At 41.8% G+C, this 26,275-nt stretch overlaps 1 protein-coding gene across 6 annotated transcripts in view; it reads right to left on the bottom strand.

Moving 5' to 3' along the window:
• The window catches only part of MID1 (midline 1), a 349,991-nt gene that overhangs the window by 30,109 nt on the left and 293,607 nt on the right, over nucleotides 1–26,275 (bottom strand). For all 6 annotated transcript variants that reach the window (XM_006120186.4, XM_006120183.3, XM_006120182.4 and 3 more), the window contains 2 exons: nucleotides 6,684–6,791; nucleotides 1,827–1,975 (listed from right to left, as the gene is read on the bottom strand). In XM_006120186.4, the coding sequence (XP_006120248.1) occupies nucleotides 1,827–1,975; nucleotides 6,684–6,791 (257 nt within the window). The remainder of the gene's footprint in view (nucleotides 1–1,826; nucleotides 1,976–6,683; nucleotides 6,792–26,275) is intronic.

The following is a 26,275-nucleotide window of genomic DNA, read 5'->3' as shown; positions in this document are numbered from 1 at the left end:
AATTATTTATTGGTCCACAGAGTATTCACAAATGGAGCTGGCTTAAAGTTGAGATTTCTGGAGTGCAAGAAATTTTGAAATGTGGTTTTGTTTTGATTCAGAAATCCCTCTTCCTCTAAATTATCTTTTGGAAACACAGACACATGGTGTTTCTGAAACAAAAGATGCTTCCCAGAATGACAGCTGTTGGCTACTATTAGCAGTGGTGAAACTCACAATTTCACTCAACTACTGCAAGAGCTCCCAAGATCTGTAGCTCCAGGGCATCCCTGCCATGTGGACTATCCTGGAGCCAGGCACTCAAATCTTCCAGACTCCCAGCTGTCTTGTTCCAAGACTGCCTGTTCAGGAACTGAGCATCATAGGGACCCAGCAGTCAAGGTCTTGAAGCCTTTGTGATTCTCAGCCAGAGCTGCCTATATGATATGGTTCTTAGCCTAGGAGCTGCCTGCATTAATGTTTATGAGCTCAAAATAAGACTTCCCATGAATATTCCCTCTCTGAAAATATTAACGTGGACTTGAATAAAGATAATAATTGGTAAACGCACAACAAAGGCAATCCCCCTGCCTTTGATATTCACATTTACACATCAAATGCTATAAATGGGACACATCCAGCCTGACTTCATTAGATTCATTAACATTGGTCCTACAATTGACAGGTTACTGCTTTCGCTGTTATATATAGACCCTGTATGCTGTAATTTCCACTCCAACTCATCTGATTAAGTGGATTTTAACAATGAAAGCTCATGACCAAATACATTTATTAGTCTCTGAGGTGCCACAGAACTGCTTGTTATTTTTAAAATGTATTGTATCTTTAAATATTACTGCCCAGAGATTTAATCCTCTAGAATATTGAAAAGAGGACAAATTCCCACACTCTTACTCATGTTGAATTGTAATTTATTGTAGGAATGGTCCTATTAACTTCAAAGGATTGGCTTGCAGAGTAAAATACAATTCACCATAAGTAAAGGTAAAAGAAACCGGCCTATAAAGTGGGTTTAACACAGCCAAATCAAATATAGGTTTCACAGATGAAAATTCTATTGGACATGGTGAAATTTACACACCGTGTAAATTTACAATAGATCCACTGATGTCAATGGGACTACTGCAGAATATGTAAAGTTAAGCACATGTAAATAATCTTGGCAGGACCAGGGCTTAATTTTTTATTCAGGAATAAACTGACATTCTAAATCTTCTCCCAACACTCCAGTCTATGCCACTGATTATATATTAGATATAAAGTAAAGACAGCTTTGCAGAAGGAAGGATTTGCTTGGTTCTCCCACTTGAGTGAGCCGGAGTTTCGGGCAGCCTAGGGAACCTCAGAAATGGCTTGAAATTCCCATTCTTCAGGAAATGTAATTTTTTTTCCCACTTTGGTATTTTACTTTTGAATTTGCACTTTCAAAAGAAAGGGAGATAATTGTGTCTGGCCAGATTTAATTATAATTGCATTTATCTCTAAACTACCAACCAGTATTAATCAATCTCCATGTATAACTATGCCACTGTCTTCATCTATGTATGATGAGGGTGATGTTACAATACTTTAAACAGTTCCATTCTCACGTGTCTTTCCTCTTTTAAACAGATGTTTTGATTTAATATTATAGAAATACCCATGACATTTTAAGGCAACACCAATGATCACTAGTGTAGAGTAAAACAATTCAGACCCCCTTTATTCTTCAAAAGCACCTTCAGCAAGGCAAGGGAGACAAGAGGGCAATCATAACCAAACAACAGCTCAGAATTTAAGCTCTTGAATCTGCCAGGAGGAAATTTCTTAGCAGTCCATGTCATTACCTCTCTGTGATATTTTTAGCAGTCTGCAGGAAGCGTGCATGATCACTCTCCTTCAGAGACTGTTCAGCCTGAGAGATGAGCGATGTGGAGCGCTCAATACACTGTTTGCAGTTTGCAATCTGCTGAGCTAATTTTCTCAGTCTCACCACCTTGAACAAAAACATAAGAAGACAGTCATATCTGTGGGCTCACAAATCACATTACCATTTACACATTGTGCTCATGGCCATAGTGCAAATGGGGTGTTAACATCCATAGCTAAACTGACAAGGAAGAACTTCTTTTCAACCTGCTGCATTAAAATAGGCCACATACATTAGCCAAGTAGAAACCATGTGCTATTTTACAAGAGGACAGTTTTGTTCTTTTTACCTTGACATTTTCCACATTGGAAACAACAGAGAGAAGCCAAAACAAACACAGCCTATTTTTCTTCACCATGAACGTCATTTCCTGGCACTTTCTGCTTACATAATAACTAAACTGTATTTTAATAACCATTTTCGTGAAGTGCTGAAAAATGTGTTAAGAACAGTTTATAAGGTTCGTTGCTTTTCTTTAGTTTTGAACTGATTTACACAAAAATGCCCTGAAAACAAAACTTGACTCAAAGGATTGGTTCATGTTATTTGACAATAAAATGAAAGTTCATCCTTTTCATTTTATTTCATGTTTGTTCAGATCCTAAACTGCCTTGTGGAATTAATTTGGCACCGCTATTCCAATAGAGATTTGATTTTACTTCAGAAGCACAACAATACAAATGGAGACTTGATTTTGCTTTTCCTATCTGTTGCAAGGAGATAGTCAGGAAATCCACTTGAGATATGACTTTGTCATGGAAAGTAACATTAGTTGGAGGGCTAGGGAGAAGACCCATCAATCTTCCTTTTAGAGACAATGTTGGCTCCTGAAGCCTCTTAGTTCCTGAAAACTCTGGGAGTCTTTCCTATTTCTATAAAATCATCATTCCTTACCACCTCCACATAGTTCCAAAAAGAGAGGGGAAAGGAAGGAAATCTAATATCTTTGGACCACAGAAAGACATTAAGCCCGGGTTCCATATAAAAACAGGAAATTTAATGATTAAGCAGATTAGCAAAAAGATCAGAATTGTATACTAAAGTTAACAAAAACTCTAAGAGTCTCATTCATTAAGTAATTAACTTTGTAGTTGTTCATTCTGCTGCCAACTAATGGAGTGCCATGAGACTTATGTGTCCTGAGTGGAAGTGAGGGTCCATATTGATACACTTTATAGCAACAGAGTCCACAAGCAAAAATAAAATATTCCTTTTAGGAAACTTTAAAAAATGTAATATTGACCAAGACTGAAAATCTTTTAACACTTATATTTTTCCCCAAAATACAAGTAATGAAGGGAGAAAAATTGCTACAGAAACATACAAATTGTGATTAGGGTAATGTTCTGGCTGCTCTCTAAAGAGATCTACTGCTATAGCATATTCAGTATGGTGGCTGCTACTGTTGTTGAATACTCTCAGGAAACAACCATTTGTCACACATTCTTCAACGAAAAAAGGTCATCATATACTTTCAGAATGATGCATTTTGGGGTATAATCTACCAAACAACATCTCCCTGTCCTCAAAAAAAATTAAGGACCAGACTGCATAACACTACCCACACGGTTGAGCACTTAAGGCATGTCTACGCTACAGAGAAGATCGACCTTCTAGAGGTCGATCATTTAGCATTCGATTTAGAGAGGTCTAGTGTAGACCACTGAATCAAACTCTGAGGGAAGCCCCCACTGGGGTCTGGTATTCCTTGATCTGTGAGAAGTAAGGGAAGCCAAAGAGAGCATATGCTCTCGTCGACCTCTTGCAGTGTAGACGACACAGCAGCGCCGAATCTAGCTACACATTTTGTGTAGCTGGATGGAGTACGATAAGCTGACCTGCCTGTTCTAGTGTAGACCAGACCTTAATGACAAGAGTAGTTCCATTGGAACCAGTAGGTAACTCATGTGAGGAAAGGGGGTCACAATCAAGTCCTCACTTAACTGGTAATTTCTCATGAACACACTATAAGGGGGGTAGGTAAATAGTTAGGAGAGGATCCATTTGTTTAGCTACTGTACAGATATTGGCGGTTGTCCCATGCAGAGCAAGACAAGCTCTATGTGTATGTTCATAAAGAGACAACACTTTGGATTATATTGCACTAGGCAAAAACATGTTCACTGTCTGAGCTATTCTGTGACAAGTAATTAAGTGATAAATGTCACATGATGCACATTAGCCATCAACGGACACTTTCCTGCTTGGCAGGCCCAATATCTGACGTAGCGTTTTTCAGCTTCTTAAAATAAAAAAATGGATGATAACTCTGGAAAGGAAGAATCTCCCTTTCCCTGTAGGAATGTTCTCTCTGAGTAACACATCTCACCTGATTGATATTTAAATGCCTGATTCAGCTAAGTACACTTCATATGATTACACAAGTATACAACAGTGCATTAAGGGCTGCGCTGCTGCATGTAGCCACAGTCCCATGTCAGAGCCCTCAGCCCTAATAACTGAAAGCCCCACTCCAGAATCCATAGCTTTCAGTCACAAGGCCAAAGGGGCATTTGGCAGGTACTGTGCCTCCTAGAATTCCTTTGTGGAATAGCTGGTGTACCTTTTTTAAAGAGGGTGCAGTGTACACTCTTTTCTGTGGCTTTGCTGGTCCGTGGGAAGAAAGGAGGGACAGGACATGGCTCTACCTCTTCCTTCATCTATTAACAGTGGTTAGTAGAGAAAGATGGTAGCCCTATCTCTGGGCTCCCTGGGTAGATCTAGAACATTTTGTATTTATTTTCCAACAGTTCTGAACAGGTTTTCATAACACGTTGATAAAAATATCTGAGCCCTGTCTATACTAGTGCTTTCCTCCTGGGTGGCGCTGGCACCACTGCTGTACCACTATTGGAAAACAGGTAGAAACAGTTCCAGTGTCCCACCAAGAGTCCCATTGTGCCTGGCCTGTGGTGGGGTTCTTGTGAAATCCACATTCCTGTTCTGGGAACAAAAAGTTCTTTAATACTTATTTAAAATATTTCTTAACAATTAATCATCAGCAGCAACCTTGTCAGTAATGAAAAGCCTCATCAAAACAATTCAGAGGGTGCAAGTGATGCAGACAGAGTGACATTTTAGAAAGGAGCCAGATTTTTTAAAATATTTGTCGAGTTAATAGCCTGATTATTTTAATAGAAAAAAGAATTGGGCAGAACACTGTTGAACTCTGCAAGTTTTCATTGGTGTGATTAAGATTAGAATCTGGAGTAGGCTCTTGTAAAGATGAAGTCCATACGCTTAATGGGCAGCTTCCAATCAATAGGAAGTTTGCCATGAACTTTGATAGAAGCAGAGTTGGTCTCAATGTATACATAAATACAGCCAAGAAGATTATGCAGAAAGGCTGTCTTGCTACATCTTGAAAGGAGATATATTTTGTTAACATCACAAAGAAGTTCAAGTTCTATCAAATAATGAATGGGACTGTGGTCTTCAAACATTTTTAAAATCAGTCCTTGCCTACAGGCTTTTTTAGTTCAAGTTAATTGGAATATCTTGACAGCTAAGTGAACCATTTAACCTGCCCTTGACTTTATTCCTTGTTGAGCTTTTCCCACACAAGAAGAGTTTATGTTTCACTCTTTTTAACAGTTAAAGAGTAAATGCCATGCTCCAAAGGAAGCTGAAATAATGATCTAAAACTAAGCTGTTCTTTGAGTTAACAGGTAGCCAGATCGCTTTAAAACTTAAATGCATATCTGGTTTGTTTTAGTCAAAAGGTGGACACTAACAATTAAGGATGTTAAGAAGCAGATAACTGACTAATCGTGTAGTTGATACAATTTGTATCTACTATGCAAGTAATTGATAAGGGGCCGCTGCAGCTCTGCAGTTTAAATATAGTAGGAGCTGGGTGCACAGGCAACCCAGCTTCTACTGCATTTGAACTGCAGAGCTGTAGTGGGGGGTAGGTCTGGGACCTGGCGCAAGCTGGGACTGAGCAGTCCCAACTCCTACTGGGTCCTGGACCGCTGCACCTTTGTCTCCTCTGCCCCTCCTCACACTGCAGAGATGTGCAGGGGGTTCCACCCGCTTCTGCATCTCCCTCCGCCTTGCCTCCTCTGATACAGCTTACATCCCTACTAACAATCACTTTTAGTTGCATACATCTCTATTAATAATCACTGTCCTGCAGTTATTAGGAAAGCGATGACATCGAAATTACATTCTCAATATTTTTAGATGGTAACAACCCCATGTCCCTTTCTGTAAAATATAAGTTAAACTTCCCCATTGCAATCTAAAAAAGTGTTACTTTTAAAGTAATTGTTCCCTGTATAAATATCTTTAATAAATCATTTAAGTTTATCTGGAATAAAATATTCCTGCAGATCACTGGAGAGCAAGTCCCGTGATTCAGTAAATTCTTGCAATGGGCAAATGCCTTCAGATTTCTGATAAAGTGAAATCAGTTTCTTTAGTCCATCATTTTATTAATTAGTGTTGATAACTGAAATTACGTCCCTGTTGGAAAAATATTATATAAATGATCTGATTTTAATAAAATATTTTTCATCACAAATAAAGAACCTTATATGCCGAAATCACATAAAGTTTGATTAACACTAAATAACAATCAGTAAGTATTAAGCTGTGACTGAATATTTACCCAATGCAGTATCTCGCTTCACCTAGAAGTAACAGACGCCAAGGAGTATTCAAGGATTCTTTTAAGTGTGTATTCGTAGCACATTAAGTCGAGAGTCATGGAAGTTCAGAGTATGAAGAAACACTGATAATCCATTTTAACCTTTGGGAAAAGAGCTCTTACCTTCCCTTCTTTGATTTTGGTTCCAATAATTTGTCGTCTCTGTTGGATTATTTCAATAAGTAAGTCACATTCCTCTGTCAGCTTGGTTTCTTGTCGTGATGCATTCACCTGAAAAGCAAGTCACCTTGGTTAGAAAGGTTCTGGTCACTTAGGAAAAAAAGTATTTTTAATTTTGTTTTACAAATTATGTTTTATTTTCCCTCTGCTAGTCCTTGTGAACTAATAATATGAAAATGCTATTGGGCTTTTAAATAACGTATCACTTTACAGACTAACTCATCAGCATTTTTTAATCCAAGTCAAATATGGGCTATTATTCTCTGGTGCTGTGAAACCTCAACTCTAGTTAGTATCAGGGAGAGCTGAGGTTCCTTACTATTCCTCAGTGGGTCCTTAGCACTTCACAGAATAAGTAGGGTTCAAATAAAGAGCATTTATATAACTTATTACCACAGCTTATACACAGCAGCTTATGGAAAAAATCAATTGTTTAATACACTAGGGCTATGTCTACACTACAGAGGTTTTTTTTTCTGGAAAAACGGCTGTTTTTTTCCGAAAGAACTTCACTTATGTACACACTGCAATTGCGTTCGTTCGATGAAAAGTCAAAAGAACAGAGGGGTTTTTCCAACATTGGTAAACCTCTTTCTACGAGAAAGAAGCCTTTTTCTGATAGAGCTCTTTTAGGAAAAGGAGCGTGTGGACGGGGAAGAGGGAGTTCTTTCGAAAGAAGAGGAAAGAGGAAAAAGCACAGGTGCTTTGGTGGCCACTCTGCCCATAGTAATCACAGCTTAAATGCGAGATAGCGTTCGTTCAGTGTGGACGTTATGTTTTGAAAAAACAGACGGCTTTTTCGATGTGCTTTGGCGGTATGGATGCTCTCTTTCGGAAGAAGTGTTTTCAGAAGATCTCTTCCGGAAAAGCTTCTTCCGAAAGAAGCCTGCAGTCTGGATGTAGCCTAGGTGGTTTTGAGATGCCTGCCATTCTTCTCAGTAACAACATAGCTATGAAATAATTGTGATTAGTGAGAGAAAGCAAGAGAGAGATCTTAGTGTTGGTCAACATTTTCATCAGACTGTTTTTTAAATGGAAATCTGATGGTAGCTGACAAAAAAAATTCCATGGAAAATATTTATTTTCTGTGTAAAATTTCAATTTGTGTAACCCCTCACATACAAACTGATATCCCTCATCCCTCCAAAAAAAAAAAAAAAAAAAAAAAAAAAAAAAAACACACCAAACAAATCCCAGAGAAGATGTTCTCTTTTTAAATTTTAGTCAAAAAGCTTTTGGATTTTCAGTTTTTCAATATGAAGTCAAAATTGTCCATGGAGTGAGGGAATACCAAATTTCAAGCAGCTTATATATATATATATATATATATTCTGTATACACAAAGTCAAAAGTATAACAGTTGTTTCAGAGTGTATCACTAGTTGAAAGAAGGAATTTACAGTACAGATGTTGTTTAAAATTCAGGCATTACAAAGAACACAATGCTTAAGGAAATGGGGTCAGGCTGTTATATCTCATCTTTACATTATCACATTTATACAGTGCCACAAGAATGAAATTTACCAACATCTAAACTGACAGCTCCTTGCCTGGCGAATAACAAAAAGGCCTTTATCCAGCAAAGCATTTAAACATGTATTTATCTTTAAGCATATTAATTAATACTTAGAATTAAGCACATGCTTAGATGCTTTATTGGATCAAGGCCATTTTTACAAAGTTCCCTCCTATTTCAATAGTCTTTAAGCCCCTCACCCTAATGGTAGATTGCAATCCCCTGTTTTTATTACCATATATCCCCTGAAATCTTCATACAAAAAATCAAAGGTTAACAACATACTCCATAAGCTAATAAAATAACAGAGGTAGCATTTTTGTACTGCTTAAAAATATTTCCAATACTGAAATGTTGTTTGATCCAATAACCATGGAGAAGTGGGCCTGAGTTGGGCTACTGAGAGCAGGAGATGTCTGCCCTGATTTAGGTGGAACGAAGACATAGGACTGTCTTTCATGAGAATTTGTGCTTTAAAGATATTTTATTAATGTATTAGATCAGGTAGTCTGTCAATGTAGCTGGGCCACAGCAGAGCCGTGACTGGCTCTGCAACTGCAGAGTTTTAATGGCTATTCAATGCCCACATTTGAAGCTTCTCAGCCTCCCTGTGCTTGCCTCACTCCACGTTCTGTTCCTACCCTGCTCCAGCCTAGACTCTTCCCTGTACCTGGTCTCATTTGAGTCCAATCCCGGCCTTGTTCCGGCCTTCCTGTCTAGGAAGGAGCATGGCGGAAAGTGATCTAGGGGTCATAGTGGACCACAAGTTGAATATGAGCCAACAGTGTGATGCTGTTGCAAAAAAAGAAAATATGATTCTAGGTTGTATCAACAGGTGTGTTGTAAGCAAAACTCATGAAGTCATTCTGCCGCTCTACTCTGCACTAGTTAGGCCTCAGCTGGAGTACTGTGTCCAGTTCTGGGCGCCACATTTCAAGAAAGATGTGGAGAAATTGGAGAGGGTACAGAGAAGAGCGACAAGAATGATTAAACGTCTAGAGAACATGACCTATGAAGCCAGGCTTCATGAACTGGACTTGTTTAGTTTGGAAAAATGAAGATTAAGGGGGGACATGATAGCGGTTTTCAAATATCTAAAAGGGGGAAGGAGGAAGGAGAAAATTTGTTCCTCTTGGTTTCTGAGGACAGGACAAGGAGTAATGGGCTTAAAGTGCAGCAAGGGAGGTTTAGATTGGACATTAGGAAAAAATTCCTAACTGTCAGGGTGGTCAAATATTGGAATAAATTGCCAAGGGGGGTGGTGGAATCTCCCTCTCTGGAGATATTTAAGAACAGGTTAGATAGACATCTGTCAGGGATGGTGTAGACGGAGCTTGGTCCTTCCTTGAGGGCGGGGGGCTAGACTCGATGACCTCTCGAGGTCCCTTCCAGTCCTATAATTCTATGATTCTATGATTCCCTAACTCCAGGGAATCTATTACTGACCCTGGGTCTGGTTCCTGGCTCTGACTCACTTCTTGATTTTTAGCTTCAACATTTGAACTCTGAATTTGACTTTGACCTTAGGTTCTGACCACTACGACTCCGATCTCCTGATGCATGGTCCTGCTGGGCATGTTTGTCATCCTGCAGCTCTGAAGAACTTCTTTTGACAAATTGTACTATTTCCTAGCCACAACCCTGCCCTTCTTTTGACTTCTAGTTGACTACATGGATGGACATTTTTTAAAACAGAACAAAGAATCCCAAATTGATGCAAATTAGGGTAAAACTCAGTCTTGGCATAAGTGGGTACAACTCTTTTTATGTAAATGCTCACTTATATTATGGATGATTGGTGCTGAGATTAATTACTTTATTGTTTAAAAACAGGATTTCTGACTAGCTTCCACTCAATGTATAATTTCCATTTATATCACTGATTAAATTAGCCTATTGGACCAAATTCATGTTTAGTGTTAGTCCCCAGATGTCAGTGGAATAATAGTATGGCTAACTATAGCCAACAATGTTTTTTTCAGTGCTAAGTTTACGAAAGGGGAAAAATAAGATGCATCCACCAAAATTATATGATTCCAAAACTTTTCCTTTTAGATACCTTACATCAGGCACACTTCCATTGAAACTAGAAAATATAAACTATTTTTAAATTCTTTTGAACATATATCCAATTTTTATAGCTTACACAAAATTATTACATTTTCCATTTTATTTCAACATTTTTGGACAGTGTGTTCCACAACTTCTATTGAAAAGCTAATTAATTTTGGAGGTTATTCTGATCCCTTTCTCTCTGGAATATTGATATATTATTTTATTATATTTGCCGGCTACATAGATCTATTGAGAACAAGGTACCTAATTAAGCACATGCCTAACTAACTTTAAACACCAGCAAAGACAACGGGACAACTTATGAACTTAAAAAGTTATGTCTGTGCCTACATTCCTTACTGAATTGGGGCCTTAATTGTTAATTTAAGTCTAAATTTCTGTAGCTTTAAAAAAGTTTTACAACTTTGCTATTTTATACTATGAAATTTACTTGAAACAGACTGGTAGGGCTTTGTGCTTTGGCTGCATGATATTGTTCTCTTCTACCATGCAAAAGATAAGATTTGATTCTAATTTTGTTATGAAAGAATCATTTTTATTTCTGCAGTACCTAAGGACTCTGAACACGCACTATGCAACCTGAAAACAGGAAGACAATTTCCCCAATCTATGATTTAGAAAATGTGCAACAAGTAAAATAAACCAAATGGGTTGGGGTAGAAGATAGGATGAAAGGACAAGCTTATAGTAGTAGCCTAAGCATAGGCGTGCGCAGCACATTTCATTAGGGTGTGCACCCAAAGAATTTAAAAAAAAATGTACTTTGACCCCCCCCCATTACCCACACCCCGACCCTGTTAACCACAACCTTGACCCCCATTGGCCACACCTCTGGAGGTAACACTCTCAGGGCAAGATGGACACATAACCAGAAGTAAAAGGTGTCATGTGACCCCCCCACAAAAAAACTTTTCCCACCATCCTCCTACCAATAGGGATTAGTTTGCTCCCCCCACCCCAAACTCCCCTCATGCAACTATCCTGCAATTGCATTACGCCAATGTGTGTGACGTTAACTCGGGGGTGGAGAGGCTGGGGGAAGTGTTTTTTCTAAGAGTTTCCTCCCATGAGCAGAATGAATTTTGTGTTGTGCACCAGTACTGAGTTATGTGGCTTGTTTGGATGTGCCACTGTGGCACCCACGTTATTAATAAATATCTAAGGGTATGTCTACACTACCCTCCTAGTTCGAACTAGCGGGGTAATGTAGGCATACCGCACTTGCAAATGAAGCCCGGGATTTGAATTTCCCGGGCTTCATTTGCATAAGCGGGGAGCCGCCATTTTTAAAACCCTGCTGGTTCGAACCCCATGCAGCGCGGCTACACGGGGCACGAACCAGGTAGTTCGAACTAGGCTTCCTAGTTCGAACTCATTCCACGAGGAGTAACGGTAGTTCGTGCCCTGTGTAGCTGCGGTGCACGGGGTTCGAACCAGCAGGGTTTTAAAAATGGCGGCTCCCCGCTTATGCAAATGAAGCCCGGGAAATTCAAATCCCGGGCTTCATTTGCAAGTGCGGTATGCCTACATTACCCCGCTAGTTTGAACTAGCGGGGTAGTGTAGACATACCCTAATAAAGCTCTACCTTTTCCCTCTGCTGCCATGTCTCCTCCTCTTGCTCCATCAGCTCCCCAGTGCCTGCTGTCCCCCAACCCCTCACCTTCCTCTGCTGTCCTGACTCCTGCCCTTCTCACTGCCCTCTGCCTTCCTGAGACCTGCCCCCCTCCACCGGCCCTTCCCTGCCCCCTGTGCCCATTCCTTCAGTAGCCCCACTCTGATCATGTGAGCTACCCCTCCTCATCCCCTCTTCTAACACCTCCCCTGCCTCTCTTCTCTGGTGCTGGTACCTCCCCTGCAGATATCTGCCCTTCTGCTTCACCCCCAGAATCTCCTGGCACCTACACCTTCCTTTACCCCTGCACCCTCCTGGTGCCTCCCCCTTCTCTCACTGTCCCTGTCCCCTTTGCCCTCTTTTTCCCTGATGCCCACCCCCTCACAACCCTCTGCCCCCATTCCTCTCATGCCCCTGTGCCCTCTCACATGCCTTGCTCCATCCCTGTGTTCCTCATGCCCACCCCTTCTTTCAAGCCTTTTCCCAGCACCTCTCCCTCTCCCCCCCTCCAATGCCCTTACCCTCTCCTCTCCCAGCATCACCCTGTCCCCCCTTCCACAGACACCTCCCCTCCTGCCCTTTTCCTCATTGTCTCCACTTGGCCCCCTGGCATTTGTGTCTCCTCTACCCTGTCCCTTAGTGCCTTCCCCTTTCTTCCCCTCACCTGCTCCCCTCCCCTCAGCACAAGCCCCTTCCTCTCCCACCCCTTCCTTTTATTTTTCCCCCTTCCCCTCCCCTTGCTTACCTTCGGCTTCTGCCTTCCAATTCACGGGGCTGGAGTCAGAGCTGGCCTAAGCTACAGGCCAGCCAGGCCCTAACCTGGAGCGCTGCGTAGTGCTGCCGGGCTGGGCAGGGGCACCCCTGGGGCACCTCTAGGGGGCCACACAATGCTGCCGGGCTGGGCGGGGGTGCCCCAAGGGTGCCACGCAGTGCTGCCGGGCTGGGCGGGGGTGCCCCAAGGGTGCCACGCAGTACTGCCGGGCTGGGCGGGGGTGCCCCAAGGGTGCCATGTGGTGCGGCCAGGTTGGGCGGGGGCGCACCAGGGTGCATAAGGGGTGGTGCTGCGGGGACCGGGACACAAAAATGGCTCAGGCCGGCCAACGTTTGTAGTCGGGCCCCTGCTGCTTCTGGAGCTGGGCTGCGCTGTTTTAAAGTCCCTGGCCATGACGTCACGCCATGCCCGGGTGTCTCCCCTCTCACCTGTTGCACGGCGTTTGAGCACGCCGCGCATGCGCGCTCTCTGCCCCACAGTGCCCCGTAGATGGCCGCGGGGAATTTAAAGTGAGGGGCTGCGGCATTCCATCACAAATCCCTCTCCTCCTCCAGCAACTGCTAGCCAGCCCGAGACATTAGGGTGTGCCTGGGCACACCCAGCACACCCTGCGTGCACGCCTATGAGTCTAAGTTTCCATCAATGAGTGGTCACAGTAGCCTAGCCAGAGAACCGTTTCCTGCTCTGTGATCTGGTATAGATTGGGAATGTTTTGCAAGCAAGTTGCAACATGCGTAGGCCCCCTAGGGAAATGGGTTCTCCCAGATTGCCTCAACACAGCGATCCATCTTGCTGATCAAGGGACTTTTCAGGGAGACCCTACAATCTTTTCTAGATGGAAAGATAGTGACTGTTAGGCTGAGCTTCAAGACTGAGTGTGGAAAGTAGAGAAAAATGGGTACTCATCAGAGTACAGGCAGGGAGCTGTAGACTGCAAGAACCCCTACCCCATAACATAAATCTGGCCAGCTGTTTTTAGTAGCACTAAAAGTGAGCACCATCTTGGAAAAAGCTCTTCTTTTAGAGAGGTTGCCTAAACTTGCATATTCAGAGATGAGAGTCACGTTGTGGTTTAGGTCAGAAGCAAAATAGTTGTGGTGGTTTCAAAGTCCTTAGCAGATATGTGGTAAATCACAACATTATAACATGGTTGGCAGCTCAATTCTTCTGCTGGGAGCTTAACCTTTACTTGACAAAGAGTGAACTCACAGGGCTAAACTCAAACCTACTAAAACTTGTATAATTCATATCTCTGAGCCAAAACATATTGTGGACTCCTAGCAAAATTTGCCTCATGGAACACAACTTTCCTCATGGGCTCATAAAAAGTTAGGCAGCTTTTGCATCGATGCCTCCGGACAGAGACATACCAAAGCATAGAGTGAGATCAGGTACTCTAGCCAGAGGCTGCCCTGGTGAGAAATGCCTATTTGTTAAGTCCATGCTGGCCAAGTATAAATTGACCAGGAAACAGTGTAAGTGGTAAAGTAACATATCTTGTATCTTTGCACCCACTTGATTTTCTTGGGATGTGCAAAATGACAGAAAGGAGCTTGTATCAGGAAAGGCTTATAAAATATGATAAGCCCATCTCACAGTCAATTAATGTCAGTAATATAATTTTCCATTTACATCAGGATGGTCACCATCAGTATACATTTTTGCCCATATAGCCTTCCTCCTTATACTAGATCTGAAGTTTGTGGAAGATCTTCAAAGGCACAAATGGGAGTCAATAATTCCTGTTGACCTTTAAAGAGAAGTAGATGCCTAAATATTTGTTTTTGAAAAACCTCCCACATTGTCCTCATGTTGAATTTGTAGCCATCCTTCAGTGATTTGCAGTTCACAAACCAGTGAAAAGATCACACTCATTTATAGACACAGTAAAAACTCTGTCAATTATAATGTCGATCATCTTCATTCACATGACGTTATCTCACTATACATTAAAATATTCCTTGGTCCATTTAACAGTTTCAAAAATACCATGGGGTAAAATTCCATTTTCAGTTATCCAGGTGTAAATCAGAGTAACTTCCATAGAGTTACTCTGGATTCACATGGGGCGAAAAGAGAGCAAAGTTGGAACCTACATTTGGTGAGAATATAAATGAATAGAAGACACTTCCAGTATGAAAAATAAGGCTACCGCACTTACGCCTATATCATGGCTTCTCTAGGAAGTGTATGGCATGTCACCTAATGCCTTTTGCCATTTATATGAATATTGTTGTTCTCAGAAGAGAGAATTTGTTGTTGTTGATGATGATGATTATTGTAGTGCCTAGGATCCTGGACCCCACTGTACAAACTTGAACAATAACATCATCCCCATACTGAGGCACTGACAATCAAAGTACAAGACATGAAACAGTAGCTAGAGTACGAGGAAACAATGAAACAATATTGGTCGCCATGAGCAGAGTGGTCTCAGAACTCCAGATGCTTAGCCATTATCCTAGCTTGAGACAAGGTTTTAGAAAAGGAAACAGCTGATTGAACAGCTTTCATTAAGCAATTGATATCATTGTAATTTTGTTTCCTAAATGTTATTCTTTATATGTGCCCACACAACATTTCCGGAATCATCTAAAGGGACGGTATCCCTCCACTTCCTCCATTCCTTATCTGTATATTATCTGTTTTTCCATGACATTTCTTGAATTTCATTTGAAGAATTTGTTCTTAAACTAATAGGACAATTAGCTCGTGGTATAAAAACTTATAAATGCACTGAGACGCCAACACATGAGAAAAACGTGAAGGAAATACAAGGGATTATAAATTATGATCAATAACAAAAAGGCATTTTCTTCTCATGTATCTGGATGGTGAGACTGGATGCTTGCTGTGAGATCAAACTTCCTCCCTTTTATGTCAGGCCGTACAAACTAGCATTCTCTACAATACTGGCATAAAACTTTCACATTTTTCTAGTCTGAATGCAACACTGATTTTATCAATTATGACAAACCGGGCCTTTGGAAATATGTGATATTAATCAACTTGCCATCTGAATAGATCATATACAACTTCTTTATTCTAACTGGAGCTGCAGAAAGGAATGGTCATGTCCCATTTCAAGTGTGCCAAAGGCTTTATTTTTGTTTATTTTCTAAATCGTACCCACATTTTTCTCTAATCAGGAATTATGGAGTTAGAGACCATTTCAGAGCAGGTTTTAAAAACAGTCAGCACAAAAATAAACCAACTTACACAGGCTACCTAAAAATTTTGTGACAGACATCTCCATTAAGCCAGCATAGTTGAACCAGTTTGGGTCAAATGACACAAACATTTACTGCAAATAAATATCCAAACAAACTTTTTCTGAGGTTCGAACATGTTTATCTCCACTGGGAGCATAATTACTAAATGACAAAGCAACAGAAAAAAGGTGGTCATCAAATATTTCCAACCCAATCAGAATGTTAAAAGATCGGAAATCTCATGAAAGAGGTCTATGTTTGTCAGATTTCCAACAAAAAAGCCTTCGGATCAAGGGTACAAGGAACATTCTGATGAAAATCACAGTGCCATTAAATTCCAGACATATATGTGTCTTTGACTATAAACAAAATAAACACTTGGTTTGATGAAAATGAAACCAGAAGAGTTACTTATGACTACACATGTGGCAGCCACTGAGGCATAGGTAATGGTGTTTGTTTCTTTCAGGATCACAAGGAAAACTAAACAATGGTTACTTACTTTATAGTAATTGTATAGTCAGCGTGGAGCCCACCATAGCAGCGAACCCTCCTTGTGTGCTCAACATGGGAGTCTTTTGATTAGCAGTGCCCATTGGGCCACCCACAAGCCCTGTGCCTCCTCATGCTGCTTTGCAATTCAAAACCTGTGTACTGCTAAAGATATTGCACAGAGAACAGGTTGTGGGATCCATACATTTTAAATACCCAGTCACACCAGGGTAAAAGGCCATTCTTTCTTCAAATGCTGGTGTGAATCTCACTGTAGGTGACCGGCAAACAGTATTAGGGGATGAGGCTCAGGATAGTGGGAATGAGGCATTTCAGCTGCAATGTCAGATAGTGATTAAAGAACAGCTTTCCTAAGCTTCACATCAGATGGCTGGCTGCCATGTCAAGGTAATGATGCTGAACAAATATCAGTGAGTTACTCCATGTTGTTGCCTTGCAGATCCCAGAGATTTTTGAAGCAGGCTGAAGATGCAGTTGGTCTGTGCTTTGACATTTTGAGGGAGAGCAGTTGCTAGCTCTCTGATAGATGGTGGATCTACATTACAATACATGATCAGGGACTCTGACTCGATCATTTAATGGGCCAGATATGGCCACAAAGAAGTGGAGAGACAACCAGAGTCCATGAGGGCTGATGTTCCAGCATTGCTAGTAATACCAACAGGAGCACCCCTGAGCCACTGCCACAATCTTACCTGGGCCAGGAGTGGGGAGCAACTGAGAAGGAAGAAAGAACATTTCCCCTGCCTTCTCCTCGGAGCCTCTCTGGCAGTTCCCCTTGTTACCCTAGAAAAGGGGGCTGTATTATAGTTTAGTTCAGTGGGCTCCATTTTGAAAGAGACAGTTCCTTTTCTCTACATGATGGACGTTTTCCTGCTCAAACTGTTGATTTGCACACGGTACTACCTTGTGCACCCCTCTCAAGCAGGCTGTGCACCCGTTACTATCTGGTGCACTCAGCACCAAAAACACTGCACACAGCCCCTAGGAAGCTGCACTCAACCACTAAGTTCATTAGCATACTTACCTAAGTTCATTAGCATTTTTTTTCCCGCCTCTAGGCCAATAAGAGCCCTGAGGTATCAAGGGCTTGGGTCCTTGGATATTCCCCAGCCTTGGATTGTTTTTTTTGTTGCTCCTTGTACTGTTTGCCTGAAGCTTGGATACCATCTATGCAATCAGAGGCCTGGACTTTTGAACTGTGCTACCCTTGTGTGGTAAATACCCACAAGGTTTTCCTGTCTGCACTGGTCACTGGAACTGGGACTTTCTTCTCCTGTCATCTTTATTGGATTACTCACCTACTGGAGCAGACGGTGTTGTCGAAGGACAGATCAGACTGTGTCCAGAGGGAATTCCTTTCCAGATCGAGGATCCATATCGGGGTTGTCTCTTCACAGAGGACTCACTACCGTGGGATCTCCCTGCTTGTCCTCCCCAGAGGCTTACAAATAGCCCGAGGGTTGAAGGTCGCAGGCATCGATCGTCTCAGGCTTTGTATATACCTTATGTATCTAGGGAACTGTCCTATCTCCTTTCTTTGGGTTAGGGAGGGTTGGTTTGTTGAAAATTACTGTTAACTGTATATCTGTTCCATTATTTACTCAAAATACATGGTTTGGCCCTAAATTGTGTATGCCTGATTTGTGGCTAAAGGTTCACCGGTGATTAGATACGGCTCTCAGGACGGATCTCTCTTCTGTGTAGGGACTCCCTCTCCCCGTTTTATATCCACTCCGTCGGCCATTTTTATTTAATTGTTTGTCCATGTCCCTAGGGCAACACCCTCCTGCACTGGGCAGCCTCACCAGCTTCATCTCCTGCCACCGTTGGACATGTAGGGAAGAAGGGGAGATCCTGAAAACTGCTAAAATAGCCAGATGCCCATCTACTTAAGAGGGCCTCGGCTAGTTGAGCCCCCATAAACATGGCATGACTGCACCACCTGCCCCATTATTCCTATACCAGAGATACCATTATATTAGGGTATGTCTACACTAGCTCGTTAGTTCGAGCGAGGTAGGCAAATGAGGGCAACCGGAGTTGCAAATGAAGCCTGGGATTTAAATATCCCGGGCTTCATTTGCATGTTCCCGGGCGCCGCCATTTTTAAATCCCCATTAGTCCGAACTCTGTGCCTGCAGCTACACACAGCATGGATAGGAAAAAGATTTCCAAAAAATAAAACTACAATATAAGATGATAAACTGACCTGTTTTGATTGACATGTGCAAGAAATATCAGCTATCATCTCACAGTTCCTTCTTTCGGGGGCTCTGCTCAAAGATTCATGGAAGGAAAGAGGACAATTGCTCTGTTTCAACTCTCACTTCAAGAATAACATGTTAAGAATATGGCTTACTGGCTAGATTGTCAGGTCCAACGGGTAGTGATCAATGGCTCGATGTCAGGTTGGTGGTCAGTTTCTAGCAGAGTACCCCAAGGATCTGTTCTAGGAAAAATGTTTAGTTCAACATTTTTAGTAATGACCTAGATGAGGGGATGGATTGCACCCTCAGCAAGTATGCAGATGACACTAAGCTAGGAGGAAAGGTAGATACGCTGGGGGGCAGAGATAGGGTCCAGACAGATTAGAGGATTGAGCCAAAAGAAATCTGATGAGGTCCAACAAGGACAAGTGTAGAGTCCTGCACTTGGGACGAAAGAATCCCAAGCATTGTTACAGGCTGGGGACCAACTGGCTAAGTAGAAGTTCTTCAGAAAAGGACCTGGGGAATTAAGTGGATGAGAAGCTGGATATGCGTCCTTGTAGCCAAGAAGGCTAATGGCATATTAGCGTGCATTAGGAGGAGCATTGCCAGAAGATCTAGAGAAGTGATTATTCCTCTTTATTCGGCTCTGGTGAGGCCACATCTGGAGTACTGTGTCCAGTTCTGGGCCCCCCACTATAGAAAGGATGTGGACGAATTGGAGAGGGTCCAGTTGAGGGCAACCAAAATGATTAGTGGGTTGGAGCATATGACCTATGAGGATACACTGAGGGATTTGGGTTTATTTAGTCTTCAGAAAAGAAGAGTAAGGGGGGGATTTGATAGCAGCCTTCAATTTCCTGAATAGAGGTTCCAAAGTGGATGGAGAGAGGCTGATCACAGTAGTGATGGATGGCAGAACAAGGAGCCATGGTTTCAAGTTACAGTGGGAGAGGTCTAGGTTGGACATTAGGAAAAACTATTTCACTAGGAGGGTAGTGAAGCACTGGAATGGGTTACCTAGGGAAGTAATGGAGTCTCCATCCCTAGAGGTGTTTAAGTCTCAGTTTGACAAAGCTCTGGCTGGGTTGATTTAGTTGGGATTGGTCCTGCCTTGGGCAGGGGGCCCTGATGACTTCCTGAGGTTTCTTCCAGCTCTATGATTCTATGAAATAAAAGTCATTTTGCAGGAATTACATATAGGAGGCTTAATGTTTGGCCTTAATGTTTGGCATTTTGAAAACAAAATGTTTTCAGTTTGTGTCTCTAAGAAAAATGGGAAAATATCTCAGCTTTACTATATGTCAGCAGAACCTGGCAGGAGTACCTGCTTACTATGAAAGATATTTCAGGCTCCTTATTTTTGCAATTATTCCAGAACAAGTTATTAAACAGTTATCACTGAATTCTAGAAAGTTTTAGGCTAGATAAGCAACACACAGTGAATGTTGGGTATGCAAACAGCCCTGTACCAACCTTCCACACATCTTCTATACCTGTCAAACATGCACTTGTCCTAGACACTCTATTGAGTGCTTTAAAAAAAATTAAATGTAGCTGTTTTTTTCTCCAGCTTGTGTATTGGAGGGGTGCTGGATGAATTGGTTTTACTAGATACCAATGAGAAAAGGACTGCAATAACTATTTTAGAGGCCAAGAGTAAATTTGAGAAAAATGGAAATTTGCAATTCCTCCCTCATACACAGACAGTTTTAGTGGGCTCTTTACTTCTACATTAAGAGAAAAAATGACTGTGTAATACAAGGGTGGAGAACCACCAGCCCCCTGCTTAATTTCATCTGCCCTGTGGCAAGTATCCATGCCATAGGCTGGAAGTCATGAACCTTGGTGTCTCTCTTATCTATGTGGGTCTGGAGCTCCACTGGCACATAGCAATCTAGGAAGCTCTGAATGCTACCCTCACCTTCAGGCACAGTCCCCACAGCTCCCATTGGCTGGGAACTGCAGGCAATCGAAGCTGAGTGAGTGGCATCTGCACACAAGGGCAGTGCATGAAGCCACCTTCTCCACATCAGGAGCTACAGGGACTTGTGTCAGCCACCTCTGAATCCAGGAGCTCCCCACACACCCTCCTACACCTCAGTCCTCTGCCTCAGCCCCAGTCCTGAGCCTCCTACCACACACACACTGCCAGACCCTGCATCCCAACCCCCTCCCACAGCACTCTGCACACTCCAGCACCTTAACTCCTGCCCAGCTCTGCACCCCCACCCAACCTTCTGCTCTGAGCCTCCTCCTGCACTCCAAACCCCTTGGCCCCAGCTCAGAGCCCCCTCCTGCACTCCACGCTCCTCAGCCCAAGCCCTACTCTAAAGCTTGCATCCCCAGCCAAAGCCCTCATACCCTCCCACACTTCAACCCTCTGCCCAAGTCTGGAGTCTCCTCCCTTACTCTGAAACCCTAATTTTCACTCCCATCCCAATTATAGAGTTATCAACCTTCCCAACAGGACAGACCAGGCAGAATTCTGGGCAAAGGCTTCCATCCCTTGCAATTGGAAAAACTGGCAACCCTAAAGTCTTGGCAAGCCCTCAGCTGGCACCCATCCTCAGAGGGTGGTGAGGGGGTCTGTGACTGATTTTTTCTGAGGGTCAATAACCACTGATAGGAACAAGGGTCCCCACTCCGGTCCAATAGAAGTGCTTTTGGAAGAAGGCACAGTTTACAGAGGCCTACTGAACTTTGAAACTATTTCTTAGCTTGTAGTACTGTGCTGACTGACACAGGCATGAGGGGCCTAATGAGATTGGTGGGTGGGAGTGAGGAGAACTGCCTTAGTGAACTCTGTGCACTTTTGTACCTGGCTTCAGAATATCCTGTGGTCTATCTGGGACCTTGAAGAGTGCAGTCACCCACAGGAATTTTTACTCTTTTGGTTTTTTTCTGAGGTGTAAGTCACCACAAACTTTGGAAGTTTACTGCCTATTATTCATTTTTTATCTAATAAACATATATTGGATAGAGCAATCACAGCAAATTCTGTACTAAGATGATTCCTAAAATAAAGATAGAGAATGATCACAACTCATCTGAACAACCAACAATGAGAAAGTACCTCTTGCTGATTAACAGCTGTCTTAGGAAACAAATGCTGTACACCTTTCCATGAGAGCTTATGCACAGCTTAAAGCGATCACTAATTACTCTAACCAACAATAACTCAATTTCCTTCCGATCATTTATTCCTGACTGTCCACCAAAATATAAAAAGCTGAATTACTGCTAGGTCTTAAATAAAGAAAGTGAGACAGATGCTGAGTAGTTGCTTAAAATTAAATGGAATCCTAGCGGATGAGGGAAGGTGGAAAAAGAACACTTTCATAGCTATTTTCCATGTGATTAGCTACCTTAGTTATAATAATAAAGCAAAACATTTAATATAAGTTCACTGCTTTATAAGAAAACTCAGAAAAAGTATTAGAGGAAAGAGAAACCAGCTGAAATAAGACATCTAATTTGTAAGAAACATTGCTTGATCTGGTCAGGAATTTTCTATTAACCCCTCTCCCCTCCATTCTCCTAACCCATATTTAATCATTTTACTGAAACTTTTCAGTTTTCTGTTGAGAAAAATCAAAACAAAATATTCATGGCAGGTCATCCCAAATCAACACATCTTAGTTTGCTTGACTGACATGAACTGTTTTGTTTTGGATCAGTTTGACATTAATGTATGCTTTTAGGAGATGCCACGTCACGCCACTGGGAATCCTTAGTTCATAGCACTATACCCCTACCATCCTTTCTGGGTCTGGTTCCCACGCTGGATTATGCTTCCCTATTCTTCATCAAAATTCCAACTTCTGGGTGAACCAGCATGGGAGCAGCAGAGACATGTTCCTGACAAGGATGAATTAGCAGCAGTTTGCATATCTAAATCTCTAGTCCAGGCCTGAGTCAGCTCTCAACAGAAACTCTCTATTTTCCATCTTTTCCACTTATCTCTCCTCATAACACTGAGGAAAAAGTAATCTTCCTATCACTCTACTGGCTTCCTGTGTACAAGTGAAGCTTCTTGTCCTCACCTGATGGCCTTAATAAACTCACTCCTACCATCTTTTCTCATCACCTATTCTCCTACTTCCTCACATGTATATTTTTTTCGCCCACCAATATAATGATAATCAACTCTCACTTCAACTTCCCTTCCTCAATGCAGTGTTGTGAGGGATGAATTCTGTGTATTATTTTATTTTTTCCTAATGAGCTGGGTATTATACAAATATATTCAGTGCTCAAACATATTCCGAAGTAGATTCCTTATTATAAACAGTGCATGTCAGAGCTCTGATGATAAAGAGGGGCTGCTTTACTAAAGTACTTATCAACTTGCTCTGTTGACAGGATTGCCACCTAAACTTTCCTATGGGCTGAGCAGCAGAGGAGACTATAGCTAATCTGAAATCTGACTGAAGTGCTTCCGAGTTTCAGTTTGTAAATGAGTAATAAAAGGAGCTGGCATGATGCCAGCTCATGAAGATACAAGTGAGCATTATTTTTATTACCATGAACAGAGACTTTTTATTGCTTAAGAGTCCTCAGGAGAATACCCTGCCAGCATAGTTCTAATTTTTCCTAGACCACAAACTAGGGGAATTCTAAACTTATTTCATGGAAAAAGGGAGGGAGATGTACTTTGCTGTGCAACTCAGATAAACTCTTTGATTAAGTGGCTTAAAAGTTTGACTAGATATTTGATTTTTTATAATTTAGAATGACAGTTATTTTTCTATTCTGCACATCATCCCCTAGATAGCGGCCTTCCATTAGTCCTTTTTGTGCCATGTTTCCTCCCTATCTTTTGCTCTGCTATTGTTTCACTGATTTAGAGATGCATCTGATCTGCATCATAGGGTGCTGTCAGAGTTAAGGGTCCATCATTATTCCCCCTTGGTTTTCAGAAGATGTATACAACTAGAACATTAATCCACACACATGCACGCACAATCTCTTTTGACTGTCCTTGTCTGCTGAATTTCAGCCTGCAGCAAGATTTGTATAGCCAAGTTAAAATCAAGCATTTACATTAGAAACAGCACACACAATAGGTGTAGCAGTTCTAGAGCTATACACACATGCAAAAAAAAGGCCCCTCCTTGCCTTGTATAACCAAAGAATTATTCTGACTGGGGGGAAAAAACAAAAAGAAATTTTGAAATAGCATCCATAAATCTTGCCTATTCTGTTTGGTAGACTAAAAACAATGGTTGAGACACAGATGTGATAGCGTTGTCAACAAGCCAAACCTATACTCCCTCTCACAGCTAATTGTTCAAATTTTTCCACAGCTGTGTTTTAATTAAGTTAGTGCATTTACAGGCCAGAATAGCTTCAGTCTATTGAGTAAATAATACATAATACATGTAAACAATACATGTTTGAACAAATTTCCTAACACATATGTCAAGTCATGACAAGCATGGATGCAGGGAACTGGCAACAGTCCAAGGGTAAGTCCAGACTCAGAACTGAGTGGACAAACTAAAGGTCAGCACTGGAGTCAGAAGCCAAACACTAAGCTGGGGAAGATCAGCAGGAATCATAGATGTAGTCATAGTCAGGGGAGTCAGAAACCAGAACAGAGCAGGGACTTCATTCTGGGACTCCAGCAGGAACTGGGTTGGGAGCAAGGAGAGAGCAGGGCTTAGAAGGACTAGAAGCAGGTTGAAGAAAGAAGCAGAGGTGACAGCAGAGTAAGCACAGCTGTGAGCATAGTACACTTTCAACAGTTGCTCTGCTGCTGCTGGGAGGCTAAAGTAGCAAACTGCTGGTCCCACTGTCCAGTTAGGATGGGGGGGGGGGGCGCGGAGGGAGAGAAACTTGGATCCTGGTGAACTTGCTGGGTTGTCTAGTGATCAGATTGGGAGCCAGCTGTGACGCTGATACCAGTTTTTCCTAAAAAGCAGATAAAACCATTCAAAGTTCTATTGTGTTTGGATTTCCTGGGAAGGTAAGGAATGAAAAATAAGAGGGGAAAATGCATGAGTTAAAAATAACATGTGCGGATGAATAAAAAAAGTGAGTGAAATTAGCTATCAATCAGAATGTACATGTAAAACCAAACAACCCTTCTAAAAACAAACAACTAAACAATCCTGAGTGTGCACATGTGCATGAAGGATGATAGCAATACATTAAATGCAATATGTGTGACCACAAATGGGAATAGAAACACTTAAAATTAATAATATGTATAATCGTTTGCAAGATTAGGACATATACCTTCATATTATAGAGGAAAAGAACTTTTTTTTTTTGGTAGTGCCTCCTCATTCTCCTTCCCCCAAACCCATCAAATTTATACAGAAGTTTTAAAATTGTCTTGAACTTTTTAATAATTTGGAACCATATTCTGCTAGCTTGCTCATGGGAGTATTCATGTTGAAGTCACCAGGATTATGCAGGTCAGTAAGGAGTGAAGTACATCACTGTTTCTTATTTTGTTTTTTACAAAAGCCACCGAAATTATCCTTAAGTCATAGGGTGAACTGGATTTGTTCCTTGCTATGGTTAAACTATCTGTTTTTCTGTGGTAAGGAGTGTATTTGAAATAGGGTGACCAGATAAAAAGCATAAGAAATTGGGACAAGGATTGGGGGAGTAATAGGCTCCTATGAAAGACAGAGTCCCGAATATCAGGTCTGTCCCTTTAGAACTGGGACATCTGGTAACCCTAAATCTAATGTATCAATGGTGAAATCAGTTGCTGGGGAGTTAACCTTGTAATATATAGCAACACCAATGAAATTTGGGTTAACTGACATCATTTCACTGGAGGATAAACACAAGCAATGTACAATATGCCTACAATATAACTCGCAGACCTGGCAATTTTTTTCAAACAGGTGGCACCTAACCCATTTTTCATTTTCTCATAATCACCAGGTCTGTCACGTACAAAAAAGCTGAAAAGTAAGACTGGGAAGGACCACCCCATTCATTTTTCACTTTTTTTAACATTTCTTGTAACATTTACTTTTCTTTCTTTTAGGGACCAAAATGTTAAGCTTTATTACTATTTTATAAGAACAATTGAAAAGGTATTTAAATGAGATTTGTGGCTTGGGCACATCTTAAACTCTGAAACAGAAAATCAAAGAACGGTAGTTTTTTTCCTTCCAAGAGTGATGGAACTATGTTTGGCATTTGGCATACCTGCTGGCTTGACATGGTATATAAGGTTTACTGTTTTGGAGGGTGGCTTTCAGCGCTCCCACTATAGCAGGAGTGGGCAAATTCCAGCCCTTGGGCCAGATCCCATCCATAGGCTTAATCTCTAGCGGGCCCCCACCTCTGTGTTTATCTTCGCCTTTGTAGGTATTGGACAATCGCAGCTCTTGTTGGCCACGAATTGCCGTTCACAGCCAATGCAAGCAGTGGGAAGTGGCATTGTGGTCCACGCTGCTTCCTGCTGCTCCCATTGACCGTGAATGGTGATTTAATGGTGATTTGTGGCCAATGAGAGCTGCAGTTCTTCAATACCTGCAGAAGCACAAGTAAACATAGCAGTGTCAGTCTGTCAGAGACAAACTCTAGCGGGCTGCCATTTTTGTATTGCCCATCCCTGCACTATAACATCACTGCACTCCTTTTCTTGTTTCT

This window comes from Pelodiscus sinensis, chromosome 1, assembly GCF_049634645.1.
Source record: "Pelodiscus sinensis isolate JC-2024 chromosome 1, ASM4963464v1, whole genome shotgun sequence".
Taxonomy (NCBI): domain Eukaryota; kingdom Metazoa; phylum Chordata; order Testudines; family Trionychidae; genus Pelodiscus; species Pelodiscus sinensis.
This window is presented reverse-complemented; position numbering and strand designations above follow the sequence as displayed.